The 24,903-nt window shown below is 40.9% G+C and overlaps 1 protein-coding gene across 3 annotated transcripts in view; it reads left to right on the top strand.

Annotated features, from left to right (window-relative positions):
• TSPAN5 (tetraspanin 5) overlaps positions 1-24,903 on the top strand; it is a 178,726-nt gene that overhangs the window by 93,067 nt on the left and 60,756 nt on the right. Inside the window, exon 2 of one of the 3 annotated variants that reach the window (XM_026455032.1) lies at positions 19,443-19,573. The exons of the other annotated variants lie outside the window; for them this stretch is intronic. Coding sequence (XP_026310817.1) covers positions 19,553-19,573 — 21 coding nt within the window. The 5' untranslated portion in view covers positions 19,443-19,552. The remainder of the gene's footprint in view (positions 1-19,442; positions 19,574-24,903) is intronic. 3 annotated transcript variants of the gene reach the window in all.

The raw sequence follows: 24,903 nt of genomic DNA, 5'->3' as shown, positions 1-24,903 counted from the left end.
TAGGTATTTTGTGGAATGTTCCTCAGTTAGATTTATCTGGTGTTTTTCTCATGATTAGACTAAGGGAAGGCCCACAGAGGTTAAGTGCCATTTTTGTTATATCGGGGTACATTCTGTCGACATGACTTATCACTGACACGATCATGTCAACATAATATTGATTATGTGGCCGATGTACTTGCTGCCAGATTTCTCCACTGTGAAGTGACTCCGCCCACCTCCTTTGGAAGGAAGCCACTACGTACAGCCCTTGCATAAGGAATGGGGAATTTTGCCCTTCCCAATTGTGGGCAGAATATTTACATAAATTATTTGGAATTCTCAGTTGTATTTCTAAGTGTGTGATTTTAAAAACTACTTGCATGTTAAAATGGTTACGGTTGTATTCATTATTGAATGAATACTTACAAATGTGGTCTGATGGACATTTTATTCTACCTAAGGAAAAAAAACGGCTTCCCAAATTTGCAGCCACCCAACCTAGTTCAGAGACTGTAGAATTTGTATTCCTGCCCGAGTGTGTTCTTAGTAGCACGCCAGAAGTGCCAGATGCTACCCTCTCTTTTTCTGTGTCATGATTTAATACCGTTTGTGTATTTTCTTCCGCTTCAGTTGATTTAGTGTCATTTTTGGAGACCACAGACCTGTTTATATTTTATATGTTACTGTACAGTGTGTATTCTGTTTAGAAAAATAAAAATGCTATTATGATAAAATGTACTATTTTAATATCTTTATTTTTAAAGCGTTACTATCAAAGGCATCCTTTGGTGTCTCATAATTGGCTTTGACTTTGTTGCTGTCTATAAGAGTATATGATTCCAGATTTTCTGTTTAGTCAATGTTTAAACTACTTCATGTTTAACATTTATGCATATTATAATACAATGTGGTAATAAGGGTCATTTTGCTTCTTGGCTCTTTCAAAATATTGGTATAATTCCTAAATTTATTTTAAAATAATCATCTCACTTTTTGATGAGTATAAACTTAGTGAGAATTAGAAACTTCTTTAAAATATAGAAATCTATTTTCCTTATCTTTGGCAAAGAGTGATAATAATTGGACTTCAAAAGACCCAGCCCAGTAGTCCCACTGCTAAAAATGAATAATGGCCTATCTCAATCCACAGAAGGAAAATAAAATGGGCTAATAGAAACTTTTCCAGTTTCATGTTTTTCTCTTATCAACATTTCATAAGTGTTTGGCATTTGCTACCACATCTCTTTTGGTGAGTATTAGTGAAAATGAATGAATAAGTACTAAAAGAATGTTAACAGAAAAATTTGGACACAGCCAGTTAGTTTAATAACTCTATTACTTTATTGAGAACATGCAAGTTTAAGCTATGGTGTTTTTTTATTCTTTATTAGGGCTGAAATAATCTCTCCTGCTAGGTAAGTATAAGCTGTGGTTTTAGGTGGCATTCATATACTGCCATTTCTGTCAGGAAAATTATTCCTGGTTCATAAAGAGAAACACAGTATCTCAGTGTTTCATATTTTTCCTCAGTGGGCAGCTCTTCTTCCCAGTGCTTTATCGTCAGAGCAAGTTTGAAACCCACCACGTGGGTGAATAAGACGCAGTTAGGGAGTCTCTGGGAGCTTCCTGAGACAGGAAGGTCATCCTAAAGTTGTGTAGCAATCATCTGTGTATCCTTCTACAGGAAGGATGGAATTGACTTTCCCACCCACAAATTTGGCATAAAATGTCTCTGCATCTGGGACCAAGACAGTGCGTAAGGATTGTGAAGTCCCCGTGGGTTGGGTAGTAGGTGGAGATACCAGTTCAGTGCTGGAGAGCCATTCCTGCCCGTGTGTGTGTTGGGGGGAGGGGGGGTGCGTGTGCACGCGTGTGTGTGCGCACACGTGTGTGGAGTGATTTTTCAGTCTTTTTTCAGGGAGGAGAAAAGAATGAATCAGTAGCTTCGCTTTTGCTAAGGATATCCTAATAGTGTGGTGGATCCTTTTTGTTTAACAGGGTAGGTCAGATTACTGAGGAGCTCTGTTCGTTTATTGTTTTGTCATCAGTGCTATGAAGCTGCTACCTCTGGTTGTGGGTAAAGCAAGGCACATGAAAGCAGTCTGAAAATTTGTATTCAAGCTAATTTAAAATTTTTAACTACTTGTTTACTTATTTCTATATTTACCCTTTTAGCATAATACCTGAAACTTTGGGGGTTGGGAAATATCATTCATACAGCCAATTTTTTTAATACCTTCTGTATTCAAGGCACTGTGCTGGGGAAACACAAGTGGGTAAGATGGACATGGTCTCCAGTCTCATGATGCATACAGCCTACTAGGGGAGAGAGCTGAGAAAAACTACAAATATAATTAGGAATAATTTCAGGAAGTGTGGTTAGTAATATGAGGGGGGAATAAATTCGCAAAGGTGGCCAGAAAAGACTTCACTGAGTTATCATCTGAAATGAACCCTTAGAGTAAGAGTACCCCATCTTTATAAAGGAGAGAAGGAAGAGATGCAATTAGCAGGATGATTGAGGTGAAAAATTGCTTGATATAGTCAAGGAATAGAAAGTAGGCCCGTGTAACTGGAGAGAGTAGTATGACGTGAAATTCAGAGGTGGTAGGAAGGAGAGCACAGAGACCCTTAGGGGTTATGAAGTATCGTATGGTGCACAAACTGATGGATTTTCACAAACAGAAGAAACTCCGTAACCAGCAGCCAGATCACGAAGCTGGACACGTTCAGTACCATTGGGAGTACAGTTTGGGGCTGCTGGAAGCAGTAACCACCCACCCTGTTAACTATCTTGTGTGTATGATACATTCACATTTCAGGGTCTTGCTTTAGGAAAACTTCTGGTGTTCTCAGGCTGTTTCTTCTATTCCCATCCAAGGCCTAACACTTCCAGCTCCGTGCAGAGTATCTTTCTGTGGGATTTTTATACTCATGTCACTTCCTCTCCCCAACCGCCACCTTGCATATGTATTATACATGGAATTTTTTGCTAAATAGGATGCAAATTTGTTTTCCAAGTTTGCTTGGCACATACTCTCTCCTTTAGAAAGCAAAGCTTGTCCTTTCAGAAAATTCTTATAATATTTGTGGATCTGGACTTCAGGTCTAAGCTGAAGCTTTTGTTTTCTTTTGGAATTTATGCATGTATTAACAGTTTATATTTTCTGTGATAATGGAATGTTTTAGGGGGTTGTTTCCCCATTATATTTAGATTCTTATATTAAAAAGCCTGCAGAGGCATTTAATGAAATTTAAGCTAGAAATAAAGATAATATGGTAATTTCAAATAGCTTTGTGTTCAAGATGAGATTTTAAAAGTTATTATTCCACAGTGAATTTTACTGATTGTGTACAATGGCATTTATGGATGTACAACAATTGAATGAGTATGATTAGTGTGTTAGATTATCGATTTATAATGTGAAATGAGAAATTTTTAATAAGCTTTCTCCATAATGGTTCATGCTGTGAACAAACAAATTATGAGACACTGAGCTTCACTAAATCATTGCAGGGCTTTTGGAATCAGTAGGTTAATGTTTTCAGATAGTTTCCTATTTTTAAAAATACCGCTAAAATGTTAAGAGGCAGCTATATAACCAGATATCTTATATTCTTTTGAGGAGTTGGAAGAGCATTTTTTTTTAATAATAAAAGGAAAATTTTATTGTTGAAAGGATCAAGTATAAAATGGAATTAAAGTTATGCTTTGAGAAAAACTTGATTGCAAGACCTTATTAGGATTTAACACCTCATCAAGAATGCTGTTGACTTTTTTTTTTTTTTTTTGAGACTCTGTCACCCAGGATGGAGTGCAATGGCACGATCTTGGCTCACTGCAACCTCCGCCTCCCCGGTTCAAGCCATTCTCCTGCCTCAGCCTCCTGAGTAGCTGGGATTATAGGCGCCTGCCATCACGCCCAGCTAATTTTTGTATTTTTAGTAGAGACAGGGTTTTGGCATGTTGTCCAGGCTGGTCTCGAACTCCTCACCTCAAGTGATCCGCCTGCCTCAGCCTCCCAAAGTGCTGAGATTACAGGCATGAGCCACTGTGCCCAGCTGCTTTTCACATTTTCTTCAGGAGGTTTCTGGGGGTACAGTTAGCTGAGATCTGAAGTTTGGTTTTGCATGGTCTTGCCCAAGCTGGTAGTTGGTCATTGTGACCTTCTGATCTGGTGATTCTAAGAAACATTCTGTAAACATACCTGAAAACACATAAGAGATGTAGCTTACCATTTAAAGGTTCTTTCAGTAAAGGCCTCTGAGTAATTTTTCATGGAGGGAGACCATTCTTAGGAAGTTTTAATGTAGAAACATATCATTATCTTCAAATTGTGTTACTTCCTTGTCTTTTATTTTTAAAAGCTCATTTTCCCCATTATCAAGATAACATATTCTAGACGGACAATTTGGGAAATGCATATGATTATTTTTGTTCTCTCTCTAATACCACCACCTAGAGATAGTAGTTTTTAAACTGTCTGATATTTAATGTATTGTTTTCACTTCCTTTAAGATGCAATTTAGCGTTTTAGCCTTGACCTTTAGTTTTCCTTCTTCTTGGAGATTTAGGTTGATGCTAAAGTGCTATCTTCTTGTTTCAACTTTTGCTTAATTTACTCCAATACTTTTAGACAGCAAATTTTATACTAGTGTTATCTAACTTTATACTAGTGTTATCTAACAATATGTTTTGGTAACTTTCATTTTAAGATGTTAGCTCACAAAAAAGCTTTTAATTTAAATAAATATAGAATGTTGAAAATGTGTGACTTTAATTAAAGACCATTGTTGGCTAGCATGATAGAGGTGTCAAGAAAATTAACAGTAAATGGGCCATTCATCATTTCAAATCTTTCATGTTACATGACAACTGAAATTCCAGATACCCTTTGAGAGGTAAACTAGTTATGGAGAAGGGATGGAGAAGCACAGAATCCTAAACTTACTGTGGGTAGTCATGCGCTCCGTGAGATTGAGGCCATTAGCTTCATATACCTAAAAACATATCCAGTGACCAAACCATGTCATAGGGATCTGTCCATTTCTTGCCTGTGCTTTCTCTTGGACTGGCTTCATTCTTTGGGTGTCCTCATGTGGTTTCAAGGTAGCTATTAGAAGTTCCTGTTGCCTTTCCCATGAGTTTAATAACTGTAGTAAATGAATCTCTCTTTCAAAATACTTGAGTAGAAATCCCAGGAATGAGTCTCACTGGTCAGGCCTTAAGCACCCACTATTCCCAAATCAATTGTTATTGTGAGATAGGTGGAATGCTGTGATTGCCAGGATTGGGTCACATCCTTACCATCTTACTCTAGAACACCAGCATGTTGCCCAAAGAAAGACCAAGGTGTTGTAATGGGAAAAAGGGAGGCAGACTCCAAGCATACGGGAAAATCTCCTGGGTGTTCACTAAAAAGGTCGATGACAAAGGAAGCATAACTCCTTGAATGAAAATGAAAATGCAGCATACCGAAACCTGTGAGATACTGCAAAAGCAGTACCAAGAGGGAAGTTTAGAGCACCAAATGCCTACATCAAAAAAAGTAGATCACAAGTTACCTAACATCACACATGAAGGAACTAGAAAAATAAGAACAAACTAAACCCAAAGTTACAAGAAAATAAGTGACAAAGATCAGAGCAAAACTGCATGAACTAGAGAGCAAAAAACAATACAAAGGATGAGTGAAATGAAAAGGTGATTTTTTTGAAAAGATAAACAAAATTGATAAACCACTAGCTAGACTAAGCAAGAAAAGAGAGAAGATTGAAATAAACACAATCAGAAATGAAAAAGGAGACATTGTAACTGGTCATGGAAATGCAAAAGATCATCAGAGACTATCATTACTATTATTAACAACTGTATGCTCACAAACTAGCAAAGCTGGAAGAAATGGATAAACTCCTGGGTACACAACCTCCTGAGACTGAAGAAATAGAAGCCCTGCACAGACTAATGAGTAGTGAAATCGAATCAGTAATAAAAATCTCCCAACAAAAAAAGCCCAGGACCAGATGCAGTCATAGGCAAATTCTGTCAAACATACAAAGGAGGCCCGGTGCAGTGGCTCACGCCTGTAATCCCAGCACTTTGGGAGGCCATGGTGTGTAGATCACGAAGTCAGGAGATCGAGACTATCCTGGCTAACAGGTGAAACCCCATCTCGACTAAAAATACAAAAAAAAAAAAAAAAAAAGCCGGGCATGGTGGCACCCACCTGTAGTCCCAGCTACTTGGGAGGCTGAGGCAAGAGAATTCCTTGAACCCAGGAGGTGGAGGTTGCAGTGAGCCAAGATCGTGCCACTGCACTCCAGCCTGGGTGACAGAGCAAGACTCCATCTCAAAAAAAAAAGAAAACCATACAAAGGAGAACTAATACCAATCCTCCTGAAACTATTCCAAAAAAAAAAAAAAAATGAGAGGATTCTCCCCACCTCATTCTACAAGGCTAGTATCACCCTGATACCAAAACCAGACAAGGATACAACAAAAAAAAGAAAACTGGAGGCCAATATCCTGATGAAAATATATGTAAAAATTCTCAACAAAATACTAGCAAATTGAATCCAGCAGCACATCAAAAAGATACTACACCATGATCAGGTGGGATTTATCCCAAGGATGCAAGGATGATTCAACATGTGCAAATGAAGAAATGTGATACATCATACAGACAGAATTAAGGACAAAAACCATATGATCATCTTAATAGATGCAGAAAAAAAACATTCAGTAAAATTCAGCATCTCTGCATGATAAAAGTCCTCAACATACAAGACAGAGAAGGAATATACCTCAACATAATAAAGGCCATATATGACAAACGTACAGCCAACATCATACTTAATAGGAAACAGTTGAAAGCATTCCCCTAAAGAACTGGAACAAGAGAAGCATGCCCACTTTCATGACTTCTTATTCAACATGGCACTGGGAGTTCTCACCAGAGCAGTCAGGCAAGAGAGAATAATAAAAGACATCCAAATGGGAAAGGAGGAAGTCAAATTATCCCTGTTCACTAGAAAACCTTAAAGACTCCGCCAAAAAACTCTTAGATTTGATAAATCAATTCAGTAAGGTTTCAGGATACTAAATTAACATATAGAAATCAGTAGCATTTCTGTACACCAGTAATGATCCAGCTGAGGACCAAACCAAGAAGTCAACCCCATTTATAATAGCTATCAAAAAAAAAAAAAAAAAAAAAAGAAAAAGAAAAAACCCAGCAGGGAATATACTTAACCAGGGAATGAACTACAAAACATTGACGAAAGTAATCATAGACAACACAAACAAATGGTAAAATATCCCATGCTCATGGATTAGAAGAATCAACATTGTTAAAATGACCATCTCCCCAGAGCAATCTACAGATTCAATACAATCCTTATCAAACTTACCAACATTATCTTTCACAGAATTAAAAAACACAATCCTAAAATTCATATGGAACCAAAAAAGCCAGAATAGCCAAAGCAATGCTAAGCAAAAAGAAAAAATCTGAAGACATCACATTACCTGACTTGAATTATATACAAAGCTATAGTAACCAAAACAACATGGTACTGGTATAAAAATAGACATATAGATCAGTGGGATAGAATAGAGAAGCCAAAAATAAAGCCACATATCTACAACTGATTTTCAACAAATTCAACAAAAATGTACACTGGGGAAATGACACCCTATTCAATAAATGGTGCTGGGAAAATTGGATGTATGTAGTAGAAGAATGAAACTGAACCCATACCTCTTATCATATACAAAAAATAACTCAAGATGGATTAAAGACCTAAACATAAGACCTGAAACTATAAAAATCCTAGAAGAAACCTAGGAAAAACTCTTCTGGACATTGGCCCAGGCAAAGAATTTATGACTAAGTCCTTAAAACCAAACACAATGAAAATAAAAATGGAGAAATGGCATTTAATTAAATTAAAAAGATTCTGCATAGCAAAAGAAAAAATCAGGAGAGTAAACCTACAGAATGAGGAAAAAAAAATTCCCAAAGTATGTATCCAACTAAGGGCTGACATGCAGAATCTACAAGAAACTCAAACAACTCAACAAGAAAAAAACCCCAAATAACCCCATTAAAAAGTGAGCAAAAACATGAACACACATTTTTCGAAAGAAGACATACAAGTGACCAACAAACATGAAAAAAATGCTCAACATCATTAATCATTAGAGAAATGCAAATTAAAACCACAATGAGGCCAGGTGCGGTGGCTCATACCTGTAACCCCAGCACTTTGGGAGGCTGAGGTGGGCGGATCACAAGGTCAGGAGTTTGAGACCAGTCTGACCAATGTGGTGAAACCCTGTCTCTACTAAAAATACAAAAAGAAAAAAAAAAAAAAAAAAAAACTGGCCGGGCGTAGGGCCCCTGTAGTCCCAGTTACACGGGAGGCTGAGGCAGGAGAATTGCTTAAACCTGAGAGGCAGAGGTTGCAGTGAGCCAAAAATCACACCACTGCACTCCATCCTGTCTCAAAAAACAACAACAACAACAAAAACGATGAGATACCTTCTCTCACCAGTCAGAATGGTTGTTATTCAAAAGACTAAAAATAACAGATGTTGTTGAGCATGTGGAGAAAAGGGAAGGGTTATACACTGCTGGTGGGAATATACATTAGTACAACCTCAGTGGAAAATGGTATGGGGATTTCTTAACTAAAAATGGAACTACCGTTGGATCTAGCAATCCCACTTCTGGTATCTAACCAAAGGAAAAGGAATTATATTTTAAAACACCTCAAGTCATATGTTCACCACACCACTGTTCACAATAACAAAGATATGAAATCAACCTAAGTGTTAATCAGTGGAGGATCATTGGATACAGGGGGGAAAAAAAAAATATATATATATATATATATATACACACACACACATATATAGACACACACTCACACACATACACATATACACCTTGGAATACTATGCAGCCATGAAAAGGAATGATATCTTGTCTTTTGCAGCAACATGGATGGAACTGGAGGCCTTTATCATCAGTAAAATAACTCAGAAACAGAAAGGCAAATGCCACACATTCACGCCTGTAAAAGGGGGCCAAATGATGGGTACACATGGACAGACAGTAAAATAATGGACATTGGAGACTAAAAATGGTGAGAGGATGGGAGGGAGGTGAGGATTGAAAAATTATGTATTGGGTACAATGTTTACTATTTGGGTGATGAGTACATTAAAAGCCCAGACTTTACCAATAGGCAATATATGCATGTAAGAAATCTGCACTTGAACTCCCTACATATATTTTTAAAATTTTAAAAATTAAAAAAAAAATTGCCACTATGCCATTAGCTGGCACCATGTAATTTAGCATATAACGTTATATGGATCTCTTTTCTCCATCATTGCTTCATCACATTCATTTTGTTATGATGAGGGACTGTCTTTTACTTTTTTTATATTCCTCTTAGCACTAAGCAAATAACAGGACCTAAACACTTAACTGATTGTTCATTTCTGAAGTGTACAATACAGATAAGTAGAAAATGTTCATATCATTGTTTTGCTTGTTTGCTGGTTTTGTTTTTCAGTAGATGTTTGAGAGAAACACTTAACTCCGTAAGTGGACTAGTTTTTTGCCATGAATGTGTTCAGCACTAGGAAAGGTGATATATACTAGAACTGAGGATCTTAACTGGAAATTCATATGCTTTCTAAGAGACCATGGGAGAGTTTCTGGGTACCTCTGCACCCCTAAAATCCTAGCAAAATTGTGCGTGTGTGCACACTTTTCTGCATTTTTCTTTTTCTTTTCTTTTCTTTTTTTTTTTTTTTTTTTTTTTGAGACAGAGTCTCACTCTGTCGCCCAGGCTGGAGTGTAGTGGCATGATCTCGGCTCTCAGCTCACTGCAGCCTCTACCTCCAGGCTTCAAGCGATTCTCCTGCCTCAGCCTCCTGAGTAGCTGGGATTACAGACACCCACCACTACGCCCAGCAAATTTTTGTATTTTTAGTAGAGACGGGGTTTCACCATGTTGGCCAGGCTAGTCTCAAACTCCTGGACTCAAGTGATCCATCTACCTCAGCTTCCCAAAGTGCTGAGATTACAGGTGTGAGCCACAACACCTGGTTTGTTTGTGCATTTTTCTTGAGACAGGATCTGGAGCTTTCATTAAATGCTCAAAAGAGATCCTTAATCCACAGAAGGTTCACAGCCACTGATAGGAAATACCTAACACTGACAGAAAATAGTTCCTGAACTTTGCGATTAAATAATTTATTGTGAGTGGCAGGAGCTAAAAGAGTGATGTCACTTAGGAGAAGCACAAAGGAATTGGAGCTCAAGGATGAATTGTTAATCTATGTTAATGAATTCAGTCTGTACAGGGTTCAAACAAAATATATTATGGATGAGCCTCTAATAAAAATGGACTTCCTCGGCCCTGCGAGTCCGACAGTTAATGATGGCTGGCAATTTGCTGCCGGCTGATTTTGGCTCGGTGCTTTGGAGCAGGCACAGGCCCAGTTCTCGCCACTTGGAAGGAAAGGGAAAGTGATAGTTTGTTACTTTGTTCTCATAAGCAATTTATGACAACAGTTTAATAAAAGCTTAAGAAATGTCCTCTCCTTGGGTGGGGAGAGGAGCCGAGGAGCCTCAGTGGGAGCACTACGTGGGATGTTAAGCCCCTCAGCATCTCCTAGGGCCACCTGACGCTGCCACACAAGAGAAGAGCAAGGGAGAGCCAGAGAGCCTGGTGTTTCTTTTAGTCCAGGCAAGGCTACTGTTATGCTTGCCAATTTGACTTTTCCCCAGCAAACTCAAGCTGTCCTGTGAGTTTCCACATCAGCCGTGTGCCTGGAGAGCTGCCCCGAGCTTGGGCTCTGGTGCTGTCTGCTGCATGGACCTCATTAGCGCTCACCCAGCAGATTGCTTTCATATTGCTGCTTCACCCTTTTCAGTTTTGAGTTACCACGTAAACATCAGATATTGGGGGTTTTGTGAAAGGATCCTTAGTCTCTAATATTTAGTTAAGGAAGAAAGCCCCCTTAGGGAATCAGATAGATTTGCTGAAAGGATTTCCTCCTGAAAATGCATTGCAGCATGGGTCAGTTCTCATTTTCCTTAATTCCTGAGGTCATTTAGTTTTGACTTCTCCCTGTCTCTCTTTCCCCACCTCAACCCTGTGAGTCCAGGTTTAGGGGATTTTACAGCCAGCCCTCACACAACTTTCTGCTCTACATTTGTGGCCTTAAAACTTGATGATTTATAGGAAAGTATATTTCATGTCATGACCTGGGATATTAATATGTATGTATTTGTGTATATATATAAGCAAAAAGGTTTCACAAGGCAATATTTATCCTTATATACCATATTCTGGTATTTTCTATTCTGTGGGGGAATACTGCTGGTCTTACTCATTAAATCATTTTCATGACTCACTAATGGTTTGCACCCTGCAGTTGGAACACACTTCTCAGGGATACTCAGGGATCTATCCTTTCTATCACTGTGGTGAGGGATGGCTCAGGGCACCGTATAATGGCTGAACCTCTTTATGTGGCACAGCAGAACCAACTTTATGTATTTTCAGTAACACTTCCGATATTCTGGAGGGAGTAGAGCATAGTGGTTTAAGAGCGAATGTTCTAGTTAGAATGCTTGCTTGGTCCTGGGTCTCTGACCTACCACCTGCTGTGGTGTTGGGCAAGTTTCTTAATCTCTCTGAATCAGTTTGCCCTTCTTTAAAATAGATAAAAGTCGAATACTTACAGCGAAACATTGTGAAGATTGAGATATATATTATTAATACATTATTAATATATCCTAATGCACATTTATTTTAATACACATTAATACAGAATTAATATTAATAGCAAACATTTGTTCAGTGCTGCTATGTGTCTGGTAAATTTAACAAATGTTTGCTATTAACATTATTAATACTGTATCTTAATATTTATATGTATCCTCAGTTGGATTACATTTTCCTTTTGCCCTTTGAAATAACTTATATTGAGCCTATTAAGAATATGTGGGTTGGGTATGCTGGTTCACGTCTGTAATCCTAGCACTTTGGGAGGCTGAGGTGGGCATATCGCTTGAGGCCAGGAGTTCTAGACCAGCCTAGGCAACATGGTGAAACCCTGCCTCTACAAAAAATGCAAAGAAATTAGCCGGGTATGGTGGCACGTACCAGTAATCACAGCTACTTGAGAGGCTGAGGTGGGAGGATCACTTGAGCCCAGGAAGCAGAGGTTGTAATGAGCCAATATCACACTGTTAGACTCCAGCGTGGGTGACAGAGCAAGACCCTGTCTCAAAACAAAAACAAAAACAAAAAAGCTGTCTTATGTGTAGAAATAACCCCTATGTTCAAAAGCACGAACCGTAAGCAATGTGGTTAAATGAAAAAAAAATACTGCAGCTAGATAGCTACATTTTGAATTAGAACATTTTCAGCTCTAAGTGATGGAAACCCCAATCAAACTGACTTAGGCAAAAGTAGGAATTAACTGATCGACATAACAGAAACATCTAGGGATATTGCTTTTGGCATTGGCCATTTCCAGTTGCTCTGAAGATATCAGCAGTTTTTCTGTTTATTTCTTGCTCTGCCTTTCTCTGTTGGCTTCTTTTTCAGGCAAGCTTGCCCCCAAGCAGTGGCAGAAACAGCCACCAGCTGCTCTAGGTTTCTGTTCCACTAGCAGGAAGAAAAACCCTCTTCTCTGGTAGTTTCAGCTTAATCTTACATCTGATGGACATGGACTTTGATGGGCTAGGCTCAGCTCACCCCTCCTGACTCTTTGCCACTGTTGGTCATGGAGCCATGAGAGGCACTGGTCATTGGATGTCCTGGGTGATGTACTTGCCTTGTGGGCTTAGCCCCATTCAAGCCACACCTTCAGAATGGAGGAGGGCTGCTCCATGGAGGCATCTCAGCAGATGCCCATCACACACCTCCACCATCCCTCCCCTGAACATAGACTTCCTACATAGATGTTTTCTTTGAATAATTCAACTGAGAGTAGTGTTAACACCTAGATAGTTCTTATTCCAAGCTATACCTCATTTCCACTCTTAATTTATATTACAGCTATGTTCAAAGATGTGTCATCCTTTCCTTCCCGATCACTGCTAAAATGTTCCTTTTAGTCACCCCATCTTTGTATTGCCACTTAACAGTCATCATTTCCTTGTATCTCATTTTATGCCTCCCTCTCTAATCTGCTTTTCCACACTTTTAGTACTTGTTGCCATTGTTATGAACAGCAAAATACAGAGATGTGACACCCCACCTCCTCAGCAGTCTCTCCTTTTCATTTTGTGCTCTAGCCAGCCCAGGGGTCAGAACTGCATTATGCAGCTCTTCTTTATTCTCTGGCTGTGAATGAGGGTCCTTGATTCCAGACTACATGAGGTTGGGACTGTGAGTTGTTGGACAGGCCGTGGCTTCCCCTGTATACACACACACACACACACACACACACACAGATGGAATGGTTGACAGTGGACAGTTTGGTTGCAGTAGGGACTCCAGATGGTGAAGTATGTCTGCCAGGGAGTTAAAGAGAATTGTGGGTCTGGAGCCAGTGAAGTTAAGGGCACATTCCAGAACCTTACATCTGCCATGTGCAAGATATGTTTAGCTTGCTAATTAAATTAGGAACAAGGTGAGTACTTGCTTGTTCGTTCATTCATTCATTCATTCATTCATTCAGAGACAGGGTCTTGCTCTGTCACTCAGGCTGGAGTGCAGTGGTGTGATCATAGCTCACTGCAGCCCTGAACTCCTGGGCTTAAGGAATCCTGCCTCAGCCTCCCGAGTAGCTAGGACTATAGGCGTGCACTACCACACTTGGCTAATTTTTAAACATTTCTTATAGAGACAGGATCTCACTATGTTGCCCACTTTGGTCTTGAACTCCTGGCCCCAGGCAGTCCTCCTGCCTTGGCCTCCCAAAGTATTTGGGATTACAGGTGTGCACCACTGCACCTAGCTGACATTTTTTAAGCCCAATATTGTGATCTAATACTCTATAACTGTATAGGATGGATAAATCAAATGTTGTGAAGTTCACATATAGACAAAGGCATGGATTCAGGTAGTCTCAATGTATGCATTATTTGGGGGAAAATTAGGAAATTCCCTGCAGACATTAAAAAAATTCTAAAGTAGGCTGGGTGCAATGGCTCATGCCTGTAATCCCAGCACTTTGGGAGACCAAGGCAGATAGATCACTTGAGATCAGGAGTACAAGACCAGCCTGGCCAACATGGTGAAACCCTGTCTCTACTAAAAATACAAAAAAAAAATTAGCCCGGCATGGTGTCGGGAGCCTGTAATCCCAGCTACTCGAGAGGCTGAGGCAGAAGAATTCTCTTGAACCAGGGAGGCGGAGGTCGCAGTGAGCCGAGATCACGCCACTGCACTCCAGCCTGGGAGACAGGGGGAGACTCCATCTCAAAAAAAAAAAAAAAAAAAAAACTAAAGTATCAGAATTTTTATGTATGTATTTATGGATGGGTGTATACGTATGTATATTAAGAAATGCTAGTCAAAGTGCAGATAGGATTTACACGTGTTATCTAATGGAAGCTTTCTAACCCCTGACCCCATAGGCACATCCACCATGTGAGAACACAGGCTCACACAGAGTTGAAACGCTGTTGCCAAACTAAATCAAGACTGATAATTGGTCAGTTAGCTCAAAGAGTCAGTGAAAATGATGAGGGTGTGTGTAAAATGACACATACTTTACACATTTTATTTAAAATGAAGATATGATTTTGAAGTAACATGTTGTCTAGCATTTTGAGTTTTTCCCTGCTCCTGCTGTGTGCATAGAGACCCTGATATATTTCCCCCAGTGGTCTGTCACTTGCTGTAAAATTTTGAGTTCTAGGAATGTTTTGAATTAGGCCCAAGACCTTTTTCTTGTCTAAGTGTCCTCTGACTGAAGTATCTTCCTGTGTAAACATCAGCCATAATTTATCAGCCACAACTTCCATTTACATTTTTTTAAGGTGGACCTAGAACTCAGCAATACTTGCAAAGTAATGTAAGTTGGGAGGTCTTTCCAGAATTTTTCCACTGTTATACAGTTGTCTCTGTCATACCTCATTCAACAGCAAACTTGTTATGGTTTGCCTTCATGAAGTCTTTTTTTTTTTTTTTTTTTTTTAAGAGATGAGGTCTCACCCAGGCTAAAGTACAGTGGCACGATCATAGCTAATTGTAATCTTGAGCTCCTGAGCTCAAACAATCCTCCTGCCTCAGTCTCCCGAGTGGCTAGGACTATAGGCATGTACCACTGTGCCTGGCTAATTTTTAAGTTTTTTTGTAGAGAATGGGGGTCTTGCTATGTTGCCTTGGCTGGTCTTGAATTCCTGGCCTTAAGCGATCCTCCCACTTCTACCTCTCAAAGTGCTGGGATGACAGGAATGAGCCACTATGCCCAGTCTGCCTTCATGGAGTCTTTATAAGGCGTTTAGCTTAGTTTTTATAGAAACAACTATTTCTTGACTTCCATATTTAATTGATTTTATATAATGCTTGCACAGTATACATGCAAAGCAAGTACATTTGGCACAAATATTTGAAAGGAAACATAGCTCACCTGGAATAAGCACACAGCTTCATGGGTGGAAAGGATGTGTTGGCATTAGGACCACTGGTAGCTCACACTTAGGTGGGGCTGTGTTTCTTTATATACATTGACTCATTTCATCTTCACAGTACCCCGTCAGGTAAGATATTATTATCCCATTACACAGATGATGGAAATTACGTACAGAGAGGACAAGAGATTTGCTTCAGAGTAACTTACTAGCTGCCAGCGTTCAGCCTGCATTGGGCTTTAGACAATATGTTTTGTGAAGGAAATGAGAGCATTTTGTGTGGAGGTAAAGAGCACAGAGACACTATATAGAGATAATCCCTTAAAAAACCCCAGCATAACACATAAAGATTTCTGAAATATTCTCCATCTCTCTCTAAAATTAGAGTCTAGGCTTTTAGAGGTAGAAATGACCTTAACATATCCCTGCATATCCCAACAGGATAACCAAAACCCAGACAGGTGAGGTGATTTCCTTCACAGGCACCCGAGAAAGTATGGCATAAAGTTTAGTTTCCTGACTTATCCCCCATTTTCCTTTCCTTTTTCTTTTTTTTTAAACAGAGTCTTGCTCTGTCAACCAGGCTAGAGTGTAGTAGCATGATCTCAGCTCACTGTACCCTCTACCTCCTGGGTTCAAGCAATTCTCATGCCTCAGCCTCCTGAGTAGCTGGGATCACGGGCGTGCCACCATACCTGGCTAATTTTTTTGTATTTTCAGTAGAGATGGGGTTTCACCATGTTGCCCAGGCTGGTCTCGATCTCCTGGCCTCAAGTGATCTGCCTGCCTCAGCCTCCCAAAGTGCTGGAATTACAGGCATGAGCCACCGTGCCCAGCCTATCCCACATTTTCTTATGGAAGAAAAGGATGCATTGTAGTGTATATATAATCTTCTGAGAGAGACATTCAGGAAATGAGCCTCTCAGAGTTTGCCAAGAGAGCAAGAAGGTTGGTGGATAAGGACCACCTTAGTGTTACCAAATCCACATGTCTCTCCTCCAGTCAGAGTAAAGCTTGGACCAGGGAATCTTAGGACTGGAAAAGGTCTAGCAATGTGGTTTTATCCACTCCTGTCTAGGGAAGGAGGGAATGAGGCCAGCTGAGCACCAATACGGTAAACAGTTTTGTCACTATTTTATGGGTAAGGAAGTTGAGCTTTAGAGAGAGAAAATAATTTATCCAAAGTCACGCTGCTAGAAAGAAATGGAACCAGGACACAAGCCTGGTCTTGCTAAAGCTAAGGCCCATGATCTTTATGCCATGCTAATTGTTCATCCTGTGCAGTTGTTTAACCACAGTTTTCTTGGCTAGAAATTCTTCCTAAGGTTAACCCTAAGTATCTCTTGAATTTAAATGTTTATCCTTCTGTAGTCCTCAGTCAACAAAAGAAGTGATTGATCAGCCTATTTGAGAGGGTATAAGAAGACACAGATTGGCAGTGTTTGAATGTCAGTAGTACTCATCAAATAATCCCAGGATAGAAGGAATTTTGTTCAACTCCCCATTATCCCTGCTCACATTTGCCCTGTAGCATCCCCACCAAGCCTGTGCTGGGTAGTTTTCAGTCCAGGAATTAAGAGAAATAAGAAAGAGGGACCCGGGCACAGTGGCTCACGTCTATAATCCCAGGACTTTGGGAGGCTGAGGCAGGCGGATCACCTGAGGTCAGGAGTTCGAGACCAACTGGGCCAACATGGTGAAACCCCATCTCTACTAAAAGTCCAAAAATTGCTGGGCATGGTGGCATGCGCCTGTAATCTCAGCTACTCAGGAGGCTGAGATAGGAGAATAGCTTGAATCTGGGAGGCGGAGGTTGTAGTGAGCCGAGATCACGCTACTGCATTCCAGCCTGGGCTACAAGAGTGAGACTCCATCTCAAAAAAAAAAAAAAGAGGGACGTCACCATCTTAGCCCATCCCATCTTCGCCCCAGGAAGTCATACACACGTATGCTGTCTTTGATATCTGTTTGCAAAAGTAATTCATGTTTATAGTAGAAACTTTGATCACTGAAGAAAACTCATGATCACTGAAGAAAGCTCAAGAAAGAATTTGAAAATCTATATGTATGAGTTATCTATTGCTATATAACAAGTTACCCCAGAATTTAGCAGCTTAAAACAAACTTTTATCTCCCATAGTTTGAGAGTCAGCAGTCTGGGAGTGGCGTAGCTGGGTAGTTCTCTCATGGAGTTACAGTCAAGCTGTGAGCTGAGGCTCTAGTCATCTGGGGCTCTGTCTGGGGCTGCAGGGTCTACTTTCAAATTCACGTGAGTGTTGGCAGGAGGCTTCAGTTCTTGCCATATGGTCTGCCTCATGGAGCTGCCCACAGCATGGCTTCCCACAGAGCCATGTTGATGAGAGAGAGAACACTCACTAAAGAACAACCAAGACACAGGCACAATCGTTTCTGCACTGATCTTAGAAAGGATGTTCCTGCACTTCTACTGTATTCTGTTGGTCACACAACCAACCCTGGTATAATATTATAGGAGTGGACTACACAAAGGTGTGAGTACCAGGGATGGGAATCATTGAAGGCCATACTGAAGGTTGCCTACCACAGTGTGTACATTAAAATTATGTTGCAGTAAAATTACATAAGTTTTTGCCCACAGTTCTCCTATTTTCCTCCCTAGAGTATTGCAAAATACAAAAGATCACCAGGGGGAAAAAAAAATCTGAAGGGAATGCAATATTGAGGCATGAATGTCCCAATAAGCTGTTTATTGCTGTCATTCTAAAGGAGCTTCTTGATTTTATTCCAAGTCTGCCATGTCAAAATGTGTGGTTTGGGGAAGAGGAGAGTAAGGGCAGTAGAGTGGATAGAAGCATTCGGATGCGCCGTGGTCCTGACGTCATTTGTCTTTTGGTGAACCTACAGCCCCACTGCCTCTGAGAAAAGATAAGGAGTTTAGGATTCGGTCCAGGCTGAAACTTGGGAGAAGCTCATGGCTCCTGGACCTCCTTATTCTGTTTTTAGATGCAGATAAGAAGCAGAGATTTGTAAATGATATTCTAATTTTTACTAATAATCATTTGAGGAAAAAGATTTGACTACTTCAAACATGCAAGCATTGAAAGTGACATAAAAGGTTGTTTTTTTTTTTTTGTGGGTAGGGGTAAGGGGAAGAAGCATTTTGTTTTTGCAAATACAGGATACAGAGATCCAGAAGGAGATCTTAACATCTGGACAAGCAGTAGTATTCCCTAGCCTCCCACCCTCAACTGTTCCAGATAACAGAGGAAACTTGTGGGTAAATAAGTAGTAGGTAATATAAGCATTTATAGATAGGGGACATTTTTATATCAGACATGGCAGAGCTTTTTTTGAAAAGCACATACCTGTATGATATTTTGGTGAATAAAGGTAATGCAGAGGCAAACTGTAATATCAAATAAATTTGAATGAATTCTTCTGTAGTACCTACAGTCAAAGGAAATTTATCAGTGAAAATCAGTACAAAACAAACAGCAAAATGGAATAAATTTGAATAAATTCCTGCACAGGCAATCACAGTACATGTTGATAAATGTTTCAGCATAAACTGATACAAAGTATAACATAAAATATTAATTTTGAAGGAATTCCTATGTCATGCCTTGAATAAAAGCTAATATTTCACTGAATAGTGTATATGTACCAAGCAACGGGAAAAAAACTGAATTAGTTTTCACAAAATGGCTCTAACCTAATGTGTATAACCATTTTTCAGCTGACTTTGAGCCACAGGTTGCAGTAGTCATATGGATGTGACTCTTAGATGTCAGAGGAATGGCCCTGCTCTGGTGGCAGAGTGGCCGTTGATCTCTGTCCCTGTCCATCCTGTGGACCTTTTTGCAGACTGAGGAGCTGATGCAGTGAACTGGTGCAGCTGGCATGTGGCTTTCCGGACCTGCCTCCCTGAGCCAGAGGAGACCCTTGGATTTCTCCATCCTAAGCCAGACTTATTGATGGCCAAGAGTGAGGAGCAGGTAGGACAGCCACAAAGTAACTGCTTTGCTCTTTGGCTATGCCCTGAAGTGTCCAAAGTCATTGTTCTAAAGTGGAGCAACTGCATAACCGACAGTTAACCTCTAGAGCCCTGCACAAATCCTCCCTTTCAGTCCAGACGCTGTATGAGTTTGGGGAACCTGAGCCTTCCTGTGTGCACATATTCCCCTATTGCTGCTGATGCAGGGAAAACTGCCCAATAGTGACACCATCCAGCACCTCAGGTGCCAAAGTCCCCAGGCCTTGATCACAGAGCATGGGGCTGAGTTCCTCATAGGTGGTCACATCACCCTTTGTCCTGCTGTCGGCTGGAATGTGTCCAGCCTAGCTCAGCATGGAAGAAGGTGAACCCCACCACCTACCATGGGGAGCAGCACCTCAAATAACAGTGCCACAGAGAAAATGGAGCAAAACCAGGATGACCTTGCCAGCTCTTCATTGTAAGATCAATGCATTTAAGTGCAGAGGGATGTGGATGGAAGCCATGGCCTAGCTTGGCTTGTCACAGACCTCTGTGCCAGGTCCTTGCCACCTCCTAATGCAGACAGCGAACACTGGAGGCCTGAGCATCAGCTCTTGAAGTAGCTCTCTGGGAGGGCAGTGAGGCATATGTTGAGAGCATGGGATTTGCCGGCAGACAGATCTTCCGTGAATTACCTGAGCTCATTACACCTTAGATTCCTCATCTGTAAAATGGGGCACCTGCCTAATGAGGGTGTTGTGAAAATTAGCATATTTAAAGGTACTACGGCTGTTTCTGGCACATTGTCAGGGTTCAGTAATTCTAGTTAAAAACAGAAAAGTGGCTCCTGGCTGACAAGATGGCCGAATAGGAACAGCGCCAGTCTGCAGCTCCCAGCGAGAGCGACTCAGAAGGCGGGTGATTTCTGCATCTCCAACTGAGGTGCCCAGTTCATCTCATTGGGACTGGGTGGACAGTGGGTGCAGTCCATAGAGGGCCAGCCGAAGCAGGGTGGAGTGCTACCTCACCCGACCCAGGAAGCACAAGGGGTTGGAGAATTTTGTCTCCTAGCCAAAGGAAGCCATGAGGGACTGAGCCTGAAGAACTCTGGCATAGATACTGCGCTTGTCCCACGGTCTTCACAACCCACAAACCAGGAGATTCCCTCCGGTGCCTGCCCCACCAGGGCCCTGGGTTTCAAGCACAAATCTGGGCGGCCCTTTGGGCAGACACCGAACTAGCTGCAGGAGTTCTTTTTTTCCATACCCCAGTAGCACCTGGAATGCCAGAGAGACAGAACCATTCACTTTCCTGGAAAGGGGTGCTGAAGCCAGGGAGCCAAGTGGTCTGGCTCGGCGGGTCCCACCCCCACAGAGCCCAGCAAACTAAGATCCACTGGCTTGAAATCCTCGCTCTCGGAACAGCAGCAGTCTGAGCTCCACCTGGGGCACTAGAGCTTGGTTCCTGGAGGGGCATCTGCCATTGCTGAGGCTTGAGTAGGCGGTTTTACGCTCACAGTTTAAACAAAGGCACTGGGAAGTTCGAACTGGGTAGAGCCCACTGCAGCTGAGAAAGGCTGCTGGAGCCAGACTGCCAGACTTCTCTTCTCTGGGCAGGGGATTGCTGAAAAAAAGGCAGCAGCCCCAGTCAGGGACTTATAGATAAAACTTCCATCTCCCTGGGACAGAGCACCTGGGGAAAGGGGCAGCTATGGGCGCAGCTTCAGCAATATTCAACATTCTTAAAGGAAAGAATTTTCAACCCAGGCTGTGAGAGCCCGACAGCTCTGAAGAGAGCAGCGGACCTCCCAGCACAGCGTTTGAGCTCTGCTAAGGGTCAGCCTGCCTCCTTAAGTGGGTCCCTGACCCCTGTGTATCCTGACTGGGAGACACCTCCCAGTAGGAGCCAACAGACACCTCATACAGGAGAGCTCTGGCTGGCGTCTGGCAGGTGCCCCTCTGGGACAAAGCTTCCTGAGGAAAGATCAGGCAGGAATCTTTGCTGTTCTGCAGCTTCCACTGGTGATACGCAGGCAAACAGGGCCGGGAGTGGACCTCCAGCAAACTCCAGCAGACCAGCAGTAGAGGGGCCTGTCAAAAGGAAAACTAACAAACAGAAAGGAATAGCACGTCCACTCAAAGACCCCATCCAAAGGTCACCAACATCAAAGACCAAAGATGGATAAATCCACAAAGATGGGGAGAAACCAGCGTAAAAAGGCTGAAAATACCAAAAACCAGAACACCTCTTCTCCTCCAAAGGATCACAACTCCTCGCCAGCAAGGGAACAAACTGGATGGAGAATGCGTTTGACGAATTGACAGAAGTAGCCTTCAGGAGGTGGGTAATAACAGAGTCCTCTGAGCTAAAGGAGCATGTTCTAACCCAATGCAAGGAAGCTAAGAACCTTGAAAAAACGTTAGACAAATTGCTAACTAGAATAACCAGTTTAAAGAAGAACATAAATGACCTGATGGTGCTGACAAAACAGCATGAGAACTTCATGAGGCGCACACAAATATCAATAGTCAAATCGATCAAGCAGAAGACAGGATATCAGTGATTGAAGATCAACTTAATGAAATAGAGAAGACAAGATTAGAGAAAAAAGAATAAAAAGGAATGAGCAAAACCTCCAACAAATATAGGACTATGTGAAAAGACCAAATCTACGTTTGATTGGTGTACCTGTAAGTGACAAGGAGAATGGAACCAAGTTGGAAAACACTCTTCAGGATATTATCCAGGAGAACTTTCCCAACTTAGCAAGACAGGCCAACATTCAAATTCAGGAAATACAGTGAACAACACAAAGATACTCCTTGAGAAGAGCAATCCCAAGACACATAATCATCAGATTCACCAAGATTGAAATGAAGGAAAAAATTTTAAGGGCAGCCATAGAAAAAGGTCGGGTTACCCACAAAGGGAAGCCCATCAGTGTAACAGCTGATCTGTCTGCAGAAACCCAACAAGCCAAAAGAGAGTGGGGGCCAATATTCAACATTCTTAAGGAAAAGAATTTTCAACCCAGAATTTCATATCTAGCTAAACTAAGCTTCGTAAGTGAAGGAAAAATAAAATCTTTATAGACAAGCAAATGCTGAGAGATTTTGTCACCACCAGGCATGCCTTACAAGAGCTCCTGAAGGAAGCACTAAACGTGGACAGGAACAGCTGTTACCAGTCACTGCAAAAACATGCCAAATTGTAAAGAACATCGACACTATGAAGAAACTGCATCAACATAATGGGCAAAAAACCCAGCTAGCTTCATAATGACAGGATCAGATTCACACATAACAGTATTAACCTTAAGTGTAAATGGGCTAAATGCCCCAATTAGGAGACACAGACTGGCAAATTATTTAAAGAGTCAAGACCCATCAGTGTGCTGGAGATCCAAGTCACGTGCAAAGACACACATAGGCTCAAAATAAAGGGATGGAGGAATATTTACCAAGCAAAAACAAAAAAACAACAAACAAACAAACATAACAGGAGTTGCAGTCCTAACCTTGGATAAAAAAAGACTTTAAACCAACAAAGATCAAAAGAGAAAACAAGGGCATTACATAATGGTAGCGGGATCAATGCAGCAAGAAGAGTTAACTATCCTGAATATATATGCATCCAATACAGGAGCACCCAGATTCATAAAGCAAGTTCTTAGAGACCTACAAAGAGACTTAGACTCCCACGCAATAATAGTTGGAGACTTTAACACCCCACTGTCAATATTAGACAGATCAATGAGACAGAAAATTAACAAGGATATACAGGACTTGAACACAGCTCTGGACCAAGGGAACCTGATAGACATCTACAGAACTCCCCACCCCACATCAACAGAATATACATTCTTCTCAGCAACTCATCGCACTTATTCTAAAATTTACCATGTAATTGGAGGTAAAACACTCCGCAAATGCAAAGGAATGGAAATCACAACAAACAGTCTGTCAGACCACAGTGCAATCAAATTAGAACTCAGGATTAAGAAACTCACTCAAAACCGCAAAACTACATGGAAACTGAACAACCTGCTCCTGAATGACTAGGGGGTAAATAACGAAATGAAGGCAGAAATAAGGATGCTCTTTGAAACCAATGAGAAGGAAGGCACAAGATACCAGAATCTCTGGGACACATTTAAAGCAGTGTGTAGAGGGAAATTTATAGCACTAAATGCCCACAAGAGAAAGAGGAAAGATCTAAAATTGACATCCGAACGTCAAAATTAGAAGAACTAGAGAAGCAACAGCAAACAAATTAAAAACCTAGCAGAAGACAAGAAATAAGTTTAAAAAAGAAAAACAAAAAACACAAAATGGATAGAATGCTAGCCAGACTAATAAAGAAGAAAAGAGAGAAGAATCAAATAGACGCAATAAAAAATGATATAGGGGATATCACCAATCATCCCACAGAAATACAAACTACCATCAGAGAATACTATAAACACCTCTATGCAAATAAACTAGAAAACTTGTAATAATGGATAAATTCCTGGACACATACACCGTCCCAAGTCTAAACCAGGAAGAAGTTGAATCCCTGAATAGAACAATAACAAGTTCTGAAATTGAGGCAGTAATTAATAGCCTACTGACAAAAAGTCCAGGACCAGATGGATTCACAGCCGAATTCTACCAGAGGTACAAAGAGGAGCTGATACCATTCCTTCGGAAACTATTCCAAACAATAGAAAAAGAGAGAATCCTCCCTAACTCATTTTATGAGGCCCACATCATCCTGGTACCAAAACCTGGCCGAGACGCAACAAAAAAGAAAATTTCAGTCCAGTATCTCTAATGAACATCGATGCAAAAATCCTCAATAAAATACTGGCAAACCGAATCCAGCAGCACATGAAAAAGCTTATTCACCATGATCAAGTCAGCTTCATCCCTGGGGTGCAAGGCTGGTTCAACGTACGAAAATCAATAAACATAATCCATCACATAAACAGAACCAAAGACGAAAATCACATGATTACCCCAATAGATGCAGAAAAGGCCTTCAACAAAATTCAACACCCCTTCATGCTAAAAACTCTCAATAAACTAGGTATCAATGGAACATATCTCAAAATAAGAGTTATTAATGAAAAACCTACAGCCAATATCATACTGAATGAGGAAACACTGGAAGCATTTCCTTTGAAAACGGGCACAAGACAAGGATGCCTTCTCTCACCACTCCTATTCAACATAGTATTAGAAGTTCTGGCCAGGGCACTCAGGCAAGAGAAAGAAAGTGTATTCAAATAGGAAAAGAGGAAGCCAAATTGTCTCTGTTTGCAGATGACGTAATTGTATGTTTAGAAAACCCCATCATCTCAGCTCA

This window comes from Piliocolobus tephrosceles, chromosome 3 (assembly GCF_002776525.5).
Source record: "Piliocolobus tephrosceles isolate RC106 chromosome 3, ASM277652v3, whole genome shotgun sequence".
NCBI classification, from domain to species: Eukaryota; Metazoa; Chordata; class Mammalia; order Primates; family Cercopithecidae; genus Piliocolobus; species Piliocolobus tephrosceles.
The sequence above is the reverse complement of the archived record's forward strand: the minus strand, read 5'-3'. Positions and strand labels throughout refer to the sequence as shown.